A 16,223-nucleotide genomic window follows, 5' to 3' on the forward strand; every position below is an offset into this window, starting at 1 on the left:
AAGCATTGTGCATGGAATGTTTGAGCTATAAGCTATTCACCTACCCACTAATGTACCTAAATAAGATGTAAATCCATCATGGAGGAATTTTAGGTGAAAACATAATGTTTTTGTTTTTTTTTAAGTTGTTCATTTCTACTCTTAAAAGCTGCAGGGTTCATACTTTGAAGGCCTGGGTTCGATTCCTCGGTACCACATACATAGAAAAAAGCCAGAAATGGTGGTGAGGCTCAAGTGGTAGAGCTCTAGCTTTGAGAAAGTCCAAGGACAGTGCTCAGGCCCTGAGCTCTAGCCCAGGACTGGCAAAAAAAAAAAAAAAAAAAAAAAAGAATTCAGGGTCAGGAAGCTGTCCTTGAGGGGTTTTTTGTTTGTTTTTGCTCAAGGCTGATGCTTTACCACTTGGGTCACACCCCCACTTTTTGCTTTTCTGTGGTTATTTAGAGATAAAGTCTTTTGGACTTTAGTGCCTAGACTGGCTGTGAACCATGATCCTTGGATCTCAGCCTTCTGAGTAGCTGGTATTAGTAGGTGTGAGCCACCAGCACCCAGCTGATTAGTATTTTGAATAAGCATTATTGAAAGACATTATTACTTGAGCAATCCAGTGCTTCAAGAGGCCTCTTATATGTGTCTCCTTTAACATCATTTCTAGTTGCAACTTGCTCTCTGAGTGCAGTCCCTAAGGTATGACTTGTTCACACTGCAGGGAGTTGTGTTTGCAAAAGTGAGTGAGATGGTTGGAATTCTCTGGTTTATTCTAGATGCAAATGTTGTGTCCCTTGCACTGTTTGTAGATGTTTTTCAAACACTAATGTTTCCTTCTGGCTTCCTGTGCACAGAATCGCAAATATTTCGCTGGAGGTGGGTAGAAAGGCTGGAGAAGTCCACCTCGTGGGGGAGACAGCCTCTCGATTAGAGAGCTGCATCTGTCCTCCTGGCACCACTGGATTCTCATGCCAGGTAAGGAGTCTTCATTAAAATTCTGATGTCTGGTTTCAAGTTGAAATCGCTTATTTATAGCAACTCTGAATGAGAAACCAAACCCGGGGGTATCTTGGTTTTCATTTTTTAATTTATGAGCAAAATTTTGTTCTAAAATTATGTGTTTTCTTCATGTTTTATATAACGCATAATATATTAGATATTATAACATTTTGTTATATATAATATATTATGTAACATTTATCATATAGATATACATATTCCCCCTCAGATCTCAGCTTCCTGAGTAGCTAGGATTACAGGTATGAGCCAGCATTTGTACTTTTGTAGCTGGCTTTTTTTTTTTTTTTTTTGCTAAATACCCTCAAGGTTTATCCATGTTATATTGAACTTTATTTTGTTTTCTCTTTGTGCTGGTCCTGTGGCTTTGAATTCAGGGCTCTGTCCCTGAGCTTCTTTTGCTGAAAGCTGACATTCTAGTACTTGAGCCAGAGCTCCACTTCCAGCTTTTCTGGTAATTTATTAGAGATAAAAAGTCTTATGGGCTTTCCTGCCCGGGCTGGCTTTGAACTGTGATCCTCAGATCTCAGCCTCCTGAGTAGCTAGGATTACAGGTGTGAGCCACCAGCACCCATCATGATCTTCTTTTACAAGGCTGAATAATCTTCTATTATATGGATTCATTTGTTTATTTATCCTCCTGTGGTTACTTGGGTTGTTTCTGTCTTTTGGCTGTAACAATTGCTGTGAACAGAGGCATGCAAATTATCATGCAGTTTTTGCATTCAATTTTTTGGGCGTCCCAGACACAAAAACCATTGGTTCCTATCTTTCAATTTTCTGGTTTGGAGAATCTTCCATACTCTTCTAGTTTCTTCATACCCTCAGAATCATTTTTTTTTTCATTTTCCATTTTTTAATTGTCTTTTAAAAATATTGTTGATTTTATCTTTTTAATTTTATATTATCTCTCAGTAGACATACTAAAGGGTTTCAATTCAGCGTGACTGTTTATGAGTATAATGCATCTTGATCAGTGTCTTCCCTTCCACGGTTCTCTCCCTTCTCTCCCAACCCCATACATTCTCTCAAGTAACTGGGCTTGGTTTTCACAGAGGCCCATTGAGTGCCATGAGTGTATTTACCCATCTTTCCTCTCTCCATTATTCTGTCCTCCTTCCTTTGTCTTCACCTCTTCCCAGTAAAAACATGTCTCAGCTTCCTGGTATTCTTCCTTTTGTTAAAACTGTAAGTTAAGTTGGTGAAGGAATTATATCATTGCAATCCTCCCCTGGAAACTCCATACTCTAGGCCATGTGCTTGTGCATGTGTGTGTTTCCAACTACTTGTCTCTTTCAGGATTTCAATGTGCATATCATTTGCATGTCCTTCATGGTCTTGATGTTGAACTTCCAACATGCTCATTGGCCATTGAAACATCATTCCTGGTCAAATGTATCCGAACCCTTGACCCAGTTTATAAACATATTTTGTCCCTTTTCATGCCCTCAGGACTGTGCTCCCGGATACTACAGAGGAAAGCTTCCAGAAAATGGTGGCAGAAGATCTTCCCTTCTGGTTGCTCCCTGTGTGCCCTGCAGCTGCAACAACCATAGTGAATCCTGTGACCCAGAAACTGGGAAGTGTCTGGTATGCTTGTCTCTGTGGGTGTGGCCTGTAGACCCTAAGTGACGAATGCCTGCTGTGCAGTCATTACTAGATACACAGGTCCTTGGTTTAACAAGAGACTAAACTTTATTAAGGCTCTTGTAGAAAAAAATGGTCACACATAACCAGTGGAAATTGTTTTGCAAAATTTTACTTCCTTTATGAGTTTGTTTATCAAAGGCATCAGCTGAATTAGGGTAAAGTTCTTATCATTACTTGCAGTTATGGTGCCGTGGCTAGAATAGATGACAAAGTTGTAGTCATGGGATTTGAAGACTCATATGGAGGTCTAAAATAAATGGATGCTTATGGAAATGTATTTCTCTGTGGGACGTAGTGCTCTCTCCTTGCATTTTTAAAATTACACATTCTGTCAGGCACCAGTGGTTCACGCCCATAATCCTAGCTACTCAAGAGGCTGAGGAGCTGAGGGTCAGAGTTTGGAAGTAGACCAGGCCGAGAAATCTTTGAGACCAGATCTTAACTTTCAGTTAACCAGCACAAAGCCAGAAGTGGAGCTGTGGCTCAAGTGGTATAGCATCAGCCTTGAGTAAAAAGCTAAGCAACAGCTCAAGGCCCTGAGTTTAAGCCTAATACTGAACACACACAAACACACACATACACACTCAACTGGAATAACTACATTATTTGCGTTTTGCTCTACATTTGCTCCTTTTTAATTTTTCCCTACATCAAGATTGGTCAACCAACCATAACCAACTTCCTCTTCCAATCAAGGATGCCTTGATAACAGTGCACAGATGACATTGGGGGGGTGGATGGACCACATTATTTCCTCAGTGAAAAATGCATCATTACTTTTGCTGACCTCAATATACATTGGGAATCTATTATAATCATGCAAGGTAAAATAAACACATGGCTCTACCACTTGAGCACAGCTGAGCTTTTTTTTTTTTTTTTATTTTTATGGTGAATGGGATATAAGAGTCTCGCTGACTTTTCTTTACAAGTTGGCTCTGAATCTCGATCCTCATATCTCAGCCTCGTAAGTGGCTAGGATTACAATAGAATCCCTCACCACCAGGGCTGCAAAAAAGCTTGCCCAAGGGCTTTGGCTGAAGATGGCATTCTATCTATCTTGGTAGCAACAGACGTGGAACTCTGCACAATGCAATAGTAATTACTGCACGAGTCAGTTGGTGGTGTGCTGGCCATGAGGCTTTTCTCGTTACCTGTTTCCTATATCCTCCACTGGTCTACTTCTGATGTATTAAATTCCTGCGTATGTTGACTGAGCCTCAACTAGGTTTGGAACCATTTGTAGGTCACTGTATTTTTGAACCAAATTTTAAGGTTCTGGAAGGACTGGCTGTTTTCAGGGTTCTCAAGGGTGTTTTCAGGCTATTTTTCTCTTCAGACTAAGAACCGGTCTGTTTTACTGAATACTTTGTAGGCTGTATTACATAAACATAATCTTACATGAATGAAGGACCCTGAGCTGGAAAGCTTTCAAGGGTTAAAAATTAAAAATGAAGAAATACTCCTTGCTTAAGAAAAAGAGAGGAAGGAAGGAAGAAAGGAAGGAAGGATGGAAGGAAGGAAAAGAAAAGAAAGAAAGAAGGGAGGGAGGGAGGATTGATTAGCTGATACGCAACAAGGTAATGTTTCGCTGTTACCATATATGAAAAATGTTTAGGGGCCAGGAGTGTGGTCTAGGTTGAGTGCTTGCATAGCATGCAGAAAGTTCTGGGTTCTATTCTTTGGTACAATCCACAGTGAAAAAGCTGGAAGTAGTGTTGTGACTCAAGTAGTAGAGCACAAGATTTGAGAAAGTTTGACAGTGTCCAGGCTCTGAGTTCAAGGTCCAGGACTGGCAAAAAATAAATAAATAAATAATAATAAAAGAGTGATATCTAACCTTTGTCCTTTGTTTCCTCTCCTTTTGAACTCTTGGCTCCAGAACTGCCGTGCTAATACAACTGGCGACCACTGTGATGTGTGTGCCCCTGGGTACTACGGGAAAGTAACCGGATCCACACAGGACTGTTCTCCATGTGCCTGTCCTTACCAGCCCCCGGCCAGGTGAGTATAACCAGGCACGCTGGCTTCAAAGCCAGCCTGGGCAGAAACATCCAGGAAACGCTGTCTCCAGTGAATCAGCAAAAGCCCATGCTAGAGGCAGGGTTCATGGGGTAGAGTGCTTGCCCAGCAAGCAAGCTGAGCAAGTACAAAGCCTTGAGTTTGAACCTTGGTACTTTTCACCTTTTAAAAAAAAAAAAAAAGAATGACATTGCATTTCTATATCCATGGAACGTGGTTCTATGTAAGTCACAAAGAAATACTGTAATGGATAGTTTACCTTGCTACTTTGCACAATTCCTTTTTTTTTGGGGGGGGAGGGTTGGTCATGGGGCTTGAACTCTGGGCCTGGGCACTGTCCCCGAGCTCTTCAGTTCATGGCTACCACCCTACCCCTGGAGCCACAGCCTCATTTCCCCTTTTGTAGTGATTAATTGGAGATGAGAGTCTTACTGTCTTAGGGCCCGGGCTAGCTTTGAACCTTGAACCTCAGATCTCAGCCTCCTGAATAGCTAGGATTATAGGCGTGAGCCACTGCACCCAGCTTGACAGCTTTATTTTTGATATATTATTTCCTAGTACATAAATCTATTTTCATGTTCTACATTTTATTCAGTAAGGATCTTCTGTTAAAAAATAAAAATTTTAGCTGGGTGTGGTGGCTCACACCTGTAATCCTAGCTACTCAGGAGGCTGAGATCTGAAGATCATGGTTCAAAGCGAATCCAGGCACTAAAGACTGATAGACTCTTATCTCCAATTAAGCACTAGAAAATGGGAAGTGGGGCTGTGGCTCCAGGGGTAGGGTGGTAGCCATAAACTGAAGAGCTCAGGGACAGCGCCCAGGCTCAGAGTTCAAGCCCCCTGGCCAATAAATAAATAAATAAATAAATTTCAAGATACAAGTATTTAATACATGAGTCATTATGTGCACTACCGATTTTTCCATACTGAGACAATCTATTAAACTTCTCCATGTACAATTCTCCCTCCTTCCTAAGAGAACTTCTTGTAGTTTCTACTTTGGACATTTCTATATTCAGTAGACTTTAAATTATATAGTCAGTTTTGAACGTATCGTTCTCCAGTACTTTGCACATTTCTGGTCTGTTTGGATGCTGCATTTTTTTCCCATCAAAAAATGTGTCACTGTTTCCTCTTCCTTATTATTAAACCTAAAGTGGTTGTAAAAGCCCCAACATTCTGTTCAGCATCTGGGAGACCCCAAAAGAGGGTCTTGAATAGTTTGCAGGTATTCAAGGTAGCCTCTAGATGGCGCCCAGGTAATTTAAAATGTGGAAGGGTTTGAATAAAAGAGGAATGAGCAGAAAGTCTAAGTTCATAAAGCCGACCAGCTTCTGAGTAGTCAAACCTGGAAGGCCCCTCTTGCTCCTTTCCTGCTAATTGACAGACCTAAAGGTATATAGAGATCTAATATTCCTTACATCATGGTTGTCTTTTGAGCTCAGTACTAATAATCGATGTAGTTGTTTAATTTTTTATAGAGTATGGCTTTTCCCCAAAGTGATGAATAAGTACTATGAGAAGCATTTCAAGCTCATTGAAGGAGAAATGAATGTTTTCTTCCAGTTTCAGTCCCACCTGTGTGTTGGAAGATGGTGGTGGCTTCCGCTGTGATGCCTGTGCCCCCGGCCACGAAGGACAGTTCTGTGAAAGGTATGAAGCTAATCCTGAAGATGTCTGCCCTTCGTTTTCTTTTGATGTTTTTATTGGGCGTGGGGCTTGAACTTTGGACCTAGGCACTGTCCCTGAACTCTACAGCCCAAGGCTAGAGTTCTCCCCCTTGAGTCATAGTGCCACGTCCAGTTTTCTGGTGCTTAACTGGAGCTAAGAGTCTCACAGACTTTTGTGCCCAGGCTGGCTTTGAACCACGATCTTCAGATCTCAGCCACCTGAGTAGCTAGGATTATAGCCGTGAGCCACCGGAACCCAGCGAATTGATGTGTTCTTCATGGATTTTTCCAAAGCCAGGTCTCCCAAGGGGGACTCATGCTTCCCATTTCCTTAAGTAGAAAGGATCCACAGGATGTGTCTTTCTTTGCTGACTACCACTGACTGCTCTAATCTCTTCCTTTCTACAGATGCTCCACAGGCCACTACGGCAACCCTCAAGTGCAGGGTGGCAGCTGTCAGAAGTGTGACTGCAGCCCACAAGGCTCCGTTCACAGTGACTGTGACCGTACATCTGGCCAGTGTGTCTGCAAGCCCGGGGCAGCAGGGCTCCGATGTGAGGAATGCGAGCCGAGGAACGTCCTGGTGGAGAACCAGTGTGTTTGTGGGTGTTCTTCCTCTGCATGTTTAAAACTAGGTGTCCCTCTCAAACATCTGCCTCAGGGAGGAGACGAGTGATTTGGTGCTATTGGGTCAGCAGTAAACCACACAGGTTTTACTGTATTTTTCATTTTATATTGTATTGATTATTTGCTGGTTCTCTCTGTCTTTATCATCATTTATCTATCTGTGCTGGTATAGGACTTGGACTCAGGTCCTCATGCTTTTACTTGACTTTTTCTTGTAAGGTTATCTCTCTACCACTTGCGCCATAGCATCTCTCTAGCATTTTGCTGCTTAAGTGGAGATAAGAGTCTCACAGACTTTCTTCCCTGGGTTGGCTTTCAACTACAATCTCCCCCAAAATAGCTAGGATTACACATGTGAGTGGCTGGAGCCTGGCTTATTTTTGTTATCTTTACTGAGTGTAGCCTGCTCTTGCTGAATTCTCTGCATTTGCAGACTGAAGCTTGGGGTGGGGGGAGGTCCTCAGATGCCTGGCAACCAAAGCAGCACCATAGTTGTGACTTCAGAGTTTATTTGTGTCACTTTTTTTCTTGACTAGAACCCAGGGTCCATCAGTGTGGAAGAGGAAGCTCTACTGTCAGGTGGCCCTTGACGTTGCTCCAGTTTCACTGCAGCTCAGTTCTTTTTGTTCTTGTTCTTCTAAGTCCTAATATATGTTATCAGCATGTACAAGCCACATTCATCTCGGGATGTTTTCCCAGGGGTTTGTGGGAAGTTCAGGAAAGAATGTGAGGATCAGGGATGGGGAGCTTTGGGGCTGTCTTTTTTGTGATCTAAACAAAAGCACCCCGTTTTCCACTGTCCTGCAGTTGTGCTCTCTGAGAGAGTACCTACTAAAATGTATGACAGAAAACTGGGATTGGCAAGATTTCTATGTGCTCTTGAACTTGGTCCTGGCTAAAAATGAGCAGCTGGGCCATACAGGTTGTGAAGTATGATGGACCATGTAACATCTGAGGTTCAGTATTTCTTTCTGTGTTACTCTACGGACACCAGTTTGAGACCTGAGTCTCTGTGTCATCAGTTGAGACTAGTGGCTCAGCCCTGCCTGCCATTTCATCCCTCCAGGCTGGAGTGAGGATGAGCTGTGGTCCTTGGTGACATAGCATGCTCTCTGCCCACCTAGGTTCTGAGTCAGCTGGCTTGTGCAGTTTTGAGACACAGGGTAAACTTAGATTTTGCTTGAGCTTTAACACCTCTCTCTCTCTCTCTCTCTCTCTCTCTCTCTCTCTCTCTCTCTCTCTCTCTCTCTCTCTCTCTCTCTCCTCTAGCTTGTGATGATGAGTGTGTAGGTGAACTGCTGAATGACTTGGATAAAGTTAGTGAAGCCATTCTGTCTGAGAACCTCACTGACAGTTTCTCACTGGTTCCTTATGAAATGTTGTCAGACTTGGAAAACAAGACTCGGCATTTCCAGGTAGGAACTGGGAGTGAAAAGACAGAACCATGTATGGGTGTTGGGGAGGGGAGGGTAGATGAGAGGAATCAGCCTGTTTCCAACCATGTAGGAGCCTCATATGCACCATAATCCCTATGAAGTTTCCAGCTTTGCCTTGACCAGAGACAGAGCCACTGGTCATCTCACACGTGCAGAACAGTCCATCAGCTCCTTATCTCCAGTTTACCAGCAAAAAACTGGAAAGAGATATTGTAGTAGTAAAGTGCCAGCCTTAAGTAAATAAGGCAAGTGAGAATGTAAAACCCTGAGTTCAAGCTGTAGTGTAAGCACACAAAATGAAGAAAAGAAAGGAAATCAGTGTCTATTTTTTTCAGTTTTTATTCTCTTTAAGTGATTGTGCAAAGGAGTTACCATTTAACAAAGCAGTTTAGGAATACAATGTATCTGATCAAAACTATCCCTTTCCTCACTCTTTTTAATTCTCTAGGATATATTCCTAATTTCATTCTCCTCCCTTCTCTTCATCTAACTTAACTTCTCCACTTATCCCCACCACACCCCTTTCAAAGTACCCCTTTCCTGGTATTTGTTCTGTGGAATTTTGATTTTGCCTTTCTAAGTTCTCTGCTATATATTCTGGATACTAGGATGTAATCTTGATGTATAAATGGCAAAGTCTCCCATGTTGTAGCTGTCTTTCTAGCTTGTTGGCTGTATCCTTTGGTGTACATTTTTTAGTTCGATGTAATTCCATTTATCAAGTCTTTCTTTATGTAGCAGTATCCAGTATAGCTTACCACAATAAATTTTAAGTTTACATCTGAATGGGAAATATAATGTAAAATGTGGTAATACAAAATGATCTACCAATGACTAAGACCTAAATTGATTTTAGAATGAAAATTTCAAGGAAAGTAGTATTTCTATGAACAACAGTGAAAAAGAACTAAGTGATTTCTTGATTAAGAACTTAAAGCATTATAATATTCCTTCTGCTCTTCTTAGGAGATCTTTTTTACAAAATACACTCAAATGAATTGGACAGAAGGCAGACTTGATGATATTGTACAACAAACAGACAACCTGCAAAAGGAGGTGAGTTCTCTGCAGAAGGACCCAGGGGCTGTGTGGGGAGACTCCACACAGCCCTTTGGAACAGCTGCCTGGAAGGAAGCTGCCTGGGCCATCTGGAAGGCCCTGATTAGATCAGCACAGCCTCCTCTTCCCGGGCACTTTACTCTGAGCAATTTATCATCAGATAGGTTCCAGTCTTATCTGGTGATATGATTTAGCAGGAAAAGTTTCCTGACTCAATTTCTGTTGACACTGCTAATAAAGGAAGGACAAGTTGGGCAGATACTTGACTGTCTGACTTCCATGGTCTTCTCTGACCTGAAACCAGGGTGTGGAGTCAAAGATCTCTGCTACCTCTTGCTTCTCTAAGTCTGCTCTGTTGCATTCTACTGACTATTGTGGCTCAAGACCCTCCACTGAGAGCTAACTGGGCAGATAGATCGACTGCAGCATGGGCTGTCCCTGTGACATAAAGACCCAGGCTGGGCCAAACTAATTGTAGGACTTGGAATGGCAAGTAAGCATATCCTCATGTCCACCCAATGTGAAAGTACAGCCTACAGTTATGTCCGTGACATAAAATTGTGGGGTCGGGAGTTTGGCCTAGAGGTAGAGTGCTTGCCTAGCATGCACAAAGACCCGGGTTCGATTCCTTGGTATCACATACATAGAAAAAAGCCAGAAGTGATGCTGAGGCTCAAGTGGTAGAGTTCTAGCCTTGAGAAAGTCCAAGGACAGTGCTCAGACCCTGAGCTCAAGCCCAGGACTGGCAAAAAAAAAAAAAAAGAATAAAAAAAATTGTTAGTGATAGTAAATGACTGTGTAATGTCAGTGTGTTTCCACTACTGTACTTTCCCAGGATTGCCCAGTGAATGCCTAACTAACCCAAGAGCTTTTGTTTCTGTTAGCTCACTGGAGTGTTGACAAGCAGCCAGCAGGTGAACGGGGCAACAGAGAGAATCCTCAATAAGAGTCAAGATTTGGCCACCTCCATTGAGCTGCTGCTGAGAAACAGCGAAGGTAGTATAATGAGGTTTCGTCCAAGGATTCCTTACTTATTTGGTAGGAAGAGTATCAATCACTTTATTAAATGTGTACACTTCCAGAGCCAAGGGACTAGAATACTGCTTTGTTTGGGGATGGAAAATAGGGAGATATAGTTTTCACTGAGATTTGTCTCTTTTGAACAATGATTCCTTTCTTATTTTTTGCAGTGTCTCACATTTTAATTCCGTAGTCTTATTTCAGGAAAATTGATAAGATGTCTGTATTCTGTTTGGTCAGAATAGGAGCTGACTGGTTTGGGGCTTCAGTTTGGTGCTAGAGTTTATCCACCTATTACAATAATTTATTTATTTCACAGTTGGATCTCATCTGGCTTTTAGTCTGCTATTCTCAGTTTTCTGGCTACAGAAGCATATTCTTTTTGGATTAGGCTTAGGGTTTTAAAAGTCTAGAACAGAATGAGTAATAGGAAGCTAAAACATGTTGTGTGGAAGTAGGAGAGGTCAAGGAGAGGGAGGGAAAATGAGTGGTGAGAAGGGTGAGGAAGTATAGTGTAATATTCAATATATTTCTGTGAAAATTGAACTTGGGATGGGTAGGGTTAGAAGAGCTAGGGAGACAAATGGAAGGGGTGATAGTGATTAAGATGAATTATACTCATAAACTGATACGTTGAATTGAAATCCCTTTGTACTACTTAAGGATAACTTAACATTAATTTAAAATATAGAATTCAATGACAGACCTCCTAAGGCAAAAAAGAAGCAAGAAATTATTAAAACAAAAACTACTTAATTCAAAAAAAAAAAGGATTAGTATCACTGAGCACTGGGGATCCGGGCTTACTATACTAACTATTCAGTTGACTGAGGTTGGAAGTTAGCCCAAGCAGAAAAGTTTGCAAGACCTCATTTCCCCCAAATTAGAGAAAAGCTGGACCAGAGGCATAGAGCACCAACCAAACAAGGTGGAGCAAGATTAAGGGCCCCGAATTCTGCTAGTGTCAAGCATCGGTGGCTTATTCATTTATTGAGAACTTTTGTGTCATGCTGAGGTGAATGATGAGTTTTCCTTCATGGAGTTTATAGACAATGGGAAAAGCTGGCATTAAATAAACCAGCAATCCACAGCTGAGTGTTGTTCAATGAAGGGTGGTTCAGAGTTCATTGGTAAGCATGATGTGCTCTGGCTTGGCTTATCCTGGCCCAGATTGCAGCCTGGCCTCGGTGAACAGAACAGTCTTCACCCCACCCCGGAGTGTTTTATGTTCCTCCTTTCAGTACTGTCAGCCAGCGGGAGAGAGTTATTACATGACTGGTACATTTTCTCCATAGAAATCCTTAGAAAGGTAGTAACTTTAAACCAGACTATGGATGGAGATTTCCAGCTACCCAGTTCTACTCTTCAGAATCTGCAGCAGAACATTTCATCTTTGCTGGAAGGGATACAGAAAAGGAATTTCACTCAGTTGCATGAAAATGTCACCCATGAACTCAAGTAAGTTCCACATACACTTCCCAACACTGCCAAGGAGATAGGAATTGGGGTGTGGGGTGCAGAGGGAGAAGGGGATATTTTATGAAGCATTTCCCATGGAATTCTTCAAAGTTCATCTGTAATGGAATCACCAGAAAATTAATAAAATAGACATTTTCACTGAAAGTATTTGCAAAGTGGAATTTTATTCTGTGAAACTATAAACTTAATCTCTTGTCAAACAGGCATTTTGATAACATACTTATAAAGAAACAGGGAAAAGACATTTTGACTTCATAAAGCTTATATTTATTCATGGCATTAATTATATCCTTTAAACAGTTGGAACTTACAAGATTTTATATGATTCATTTCCTAACTGGCTGCAGAAAGCCCTTTCTATCAAACACAAACATTGATAAATTTATAGGGAATCAGGGAACAGTTGGTTTGTTTCAATTTCCTTACTTTAGAGTGAAAGATCAAAGTTACTATCATTAATATAGAATATAGCCCTGACATTCTGAGTTCAGATTCAATGTTATCTTTTTTGTGTGTCAGAGAGAGGGACAGAGAGAGAGAGAGAGAGGGAGAGGGAGGGAGGGAGGGAGGGAGGAGAGAGAGAGAGAGAGAGAGAGAGAGAGAGAGAGAGAGAGAGAGAGAGAGAGAGAGAATCAGAGTCAGGCATGGGGCTTGAACTCTGGGCCTAGGCACTGTTTCTGAGCCCTTCAGCTCAACACTACTGCCTAGCCCTTGAGCCACAGTGCAACTTCCATTTTTCTGGTGGTTAATTGGGGATAAGAGTCTCATGGACTTCAGTGCCCAGGCTGGCTTTGAACTGTGCTCCTCAGATCCTCAGCCCACCCCACCCCCCATTAGCTAGGATTATAGATGTGAGCCACCATGCCCAGCTGAGAAGATCTCTTTTGATTCCATGACTAAAATGTGTTGGGAAGTTTATAAGTGAAGGTAGTTTGATAAAGATAAAATATTGATCTGTCATACCTCTTGGTGTCTTAGAAAATTTGTCCCTGTGAGACTGGACACTGGTGGCTCGCATCTGTAATCCTGGCTACTCAAAAGACTGAGATCCAAGATCAAGGTTTCAAACCAGCTCAGGCAGAAAAGTCTTTGAAGCTCTTATCTCCAGTTAACCATCTAAAGGACAGAGGTGGAGCTAATGGTTCAAGTGTTACAGCACCAACCTTGAACAGAAAACCTGAGGGACAGAGTCCAGATTCTGAGTTCAAGCCCTAGTACTAGCACAGGACAAAAAAAAGGGAAAGGAAAGGAAGAAAGAGAGAACGAAAAGAAGGAGGGAGAAAGGCAGAGTGTGAGTGAGTGAGGGAGGGAGGAATGAGACAAGAAAAAGAAAGAAAGACAGACAAGACAAGACAGACTTGCTTCTATTCTTGGGTGTTTAGCTATATACTTGGCATAGAAACTCAGGAGGCTGAAGGGGTGGATTGTGAGTTTAGTGCCACCCTGGACAACATATCAAGAGCTCATCTCCAAAAAAGTTATTTTATGTTATGGTTTCAAGAAGAAACTGAAGACAAGCATGTACAATTTTCAGAATGTAAGTTTTATTGCCCATTTACTTACTACTTGAACCATTTACATTTATCAGGGCTGCTGAAGACCTATTGTCAGAAATTCAGAAAAAATTCCAGAAGCCACAGAAAAAGTTGGAAGTGTTAACAGAAGCAGCCAGCGGCCTCCTTTCAAAGCACAGCAGTGATCTGCAGGCTGTGGATGCGCTTCTGAGGGAAGCGGAGACCAAGACCCAGGAGAGCAACCGCCTGCTGGACATTATCAAGGCCAACTTGAGAAAATTCAGTGTAAGTTTAACCAGCTGGCTCCTGCTCAGCAGAACTGTCAGCCACATATGCTGTGTGCACAATATGATTGTTAACCTTTTATAAAAGTGAGTTTTAGCATGTGGTTTTAGGACCAAAAACTCAGGTGCATGTGCGTGTGCGCATGCGCGTGTGTGCGTATCTCGCATGCCATTAACTGGAAGTTTTATTTCAGAACCTTAAGGTCCAACTTGGCGTTTTCACTGAAGACTGGCCCTCTGCCACTTGAGCTACAGCTCCACTAAAGACTTTTTGATCATTATCTGGATATAAGAGTTTCTTGAACTTTTCTGTTGACTGGCTATAAACCATGACCCTCAGATCTCAGTCTCCTGATGAGCCGTTAGTGCTCAGCCTTTTCTTATTCTTTCTTTTTAAAAACAAAACAAAACAAAACTTGAACACAGAATCCCACAGTCTTCACTTACCTTGCTTGGCTGACACCATGACACTTGAGCTGTGTTTTCAGCTTGACTTTTTTTTTTGGCTGGGTTATTTATTTATTTATTTATTTATTTTGCCAGTCCTGGGCTTGAGCTCAGGGCCTGAGCACTGTCCCTGGATTTTCTCAAGGCTAGGGCTCTACCACTTGAGCCACAGCACCACTTCTGGCTTTTGGCTATGTATGTGGTACTGAGGAATCGAACCAGGTCTTCATGCATGCTAGGCAAGCACTCTACCACTAGGCCAAACTCCAGGCCCCTTGGCTGGATTATTTTGGTGATAGAATCTCCTAGACTTTTCTATCTGGGCTGATTTCATATCTCAATCCTCCACATATAAGTTTTCTATGTAGCTACTATGACAGGCATAAGCCACTGATGTGCCTGGCTGCAGACCTGCTTTTATGAAATACCAGTAATGGATGATTTTTGTTGCAGAATGAAAGGCTACGTGTTGAAGAAGAGCAAAATGTGACCTCAAAGCTGGTTGTCGAAGGAAGAGGGCTGGTGGATGTTGCCACGACCCAGGCAGATACTGTACAAGCCCTTGTAGATGTAAGTTACAGCCTAGTTTCCACAAATCTTCATGTGTTTCTCCTGTGCACATTATGAACTAGATAGGCATGTGTTTACCTAAGTGATTCCTCCACATAGGAGCTGGACAATCAGTGGGATGAAGTCCTTCTGTGGACTGTTAAAATCAGGTATCATGTAGACAACCTGGTCATGCAGATGTCAAAAAGGAAAGCAATTGATCTTGTACACAGAGCTGAGGATCGTGCCACAGAGCTTCAAAGACTGGCAGGTGTTCTGGACAGGTAAGGCCCCGTCCCCCCCGCCCCCCTCAGCTTTCAGGAATCCAGGGGACAGTGGTCTATGGATCACAGTAAGGATGACTAATTCAGTTGCACTGTTAAATAACTTGTACTCCTCTGTGTAAAATGAGGACTTCTATTTGATTTGCATGGCAAGTCAGATTTCTCCTGCGTGTTCTAACATAGTTGACTTTGGTGATGGGATTGAGGAGGAATGAAAATCAGTAGAAGCATGGTACACATCAAGCCACCAGGCAGCTAAACAGCTATCAGATGCCCAGTACTTTGTTAGGTTCTGTGTGGGATGTACAAAGGATATTCATTTCTCTATAAATCATGCCTTTTGGGAGCTGAAGAACTGAGGGGAGGAGGTAGCATCTCAGACTCCACATATAAAAGTTCCAGCAGCTTCTTTTCTAAAGATATTACCCTTAATTACTTCCTAGTATCTGAAGGTTCACCATTAAAAACCATTTTTTTTTTACCACTTATCTTCTTGGGTATGTGTTCAATATGCCCTAACGTTGTTGAAAAGGGCTTTTAAACAGGGTGGCCACGTTATGCCAGCAGGTCTCAAACTCATTTGCTTACTGACTGATCTGAGGTACTTTACAAAATAAAATATTAATGGTTTGTTCTTTGTTCTCCCTCTGCAAAGATTGTTACATATGTACACAGAGATATGGCTTTGGGCTTTGTGACTGAAAAATAAAAATTCCCCGCCAGATGCAGGTGGCTCACCTGTATAATCCTAGCTACTCAGGAGGCTGAGATCTGAGGATCATGGTTCAAAGCCAGTTCAGATTCAAGTTGGTAACTGGCCATTAACCTGAATACTGTAAAGAAACTCTTAAGGAATGAAATGCTTGCATTTCTTAGTAGCTATTTGTGACTCCAAGGAGAGAGAAATGTAAAATATTCTTCTAGAGAACTGACTTACTGGTACTTTGAATGGTGAGGTATTTACTATGTCCGTGGAGTTGAGTTTCTCTGACATACTGGTCGCTGTGATGCCCCTTCTGCGGAGGGACCTTTTTGCTGGCACCTCAGGAAAAGAGGAACAAAAGTTAGATCTTTTACCAAATTATACTATTAATGGTTTTCATAATAAAAATTAGTTTGTTTAAAAAAAAAAAGCCAGTCAAGGCAAGAAAGTCCATGACACTCATCTCTAATTAAC

The 16,223-nt window shown here is 41.9% G+C and overlaps 1 protein-coding gene across 1 annotated transcript in view; it reads left to right on the plus strand.

The window, feature by feature from the left end:
* The window catches only part of Lama1 (laminin subunit alpha 1), an 85,476-nt gene that overhangs the window by 38,592 nt on the left and 30,661 nt on the right, over window positions 1-16,223 (plus strand). Inside the window, exons 27-38 of the mRNA XM_090353541.1 lie at window positions 840-960; window positions 2,455-2,592; window positions 4,535-4,656; window positions 6,244-6,330; window positions 6,756-6,949; window positions 8,244-8,389; window positions 9,377-9,466; window positions 10,354-10,465; window positions 11,785-11,947; window positions 13,557-13,767; window positions 14,667-14,783; window positions 14,883-15,046. Coding sequence (XP_090209667.1) covers window positions 840-960; window positions 2,455-2,592; window positions 4,535-4,656; window positions 6,244-6,330; window positions 6,756-6,949; window positions 8,244-8,389; window positions 9,377-9,466; window positions 10,354-10,465; window positions 11,785-11,947; window positions 13,557-13,767; window positions 14,667-14,783; window positions 14,883-15,046 — 1,665 coding nt within the window. The remainder of the gene's footprint in view (window positions 1-839; window positions 961-2,454; window positions 2,593-4,534; window positions 4,657-6,243; window positions 6,331-6,755; window positions 6,950-8,243; window positions 8,390-9,376; window positions 9,467-10,353; window positions 10,466-11,784; window positions 11,948-13,556; window positions 13,768-14,666; window positions 14,784-14,882; window positions 15,047-16,223) is intronic.

Source organism: Megascapheus bottae, chromosome 19 (genome assembly GCF_031878675.1).
Source record: "Megascapheus bottae isolate mThoBot1 chromosome 19, mThoBot2.hap1, whole genome shotgun sequence".
In the NCBI taxonomy this organism is placed as follows: Eukaryota; Metazoa; Chordata; class Mammalia; order Rodentia; family Geomyidae; genus Megascapheus; species Megascapheus bottae.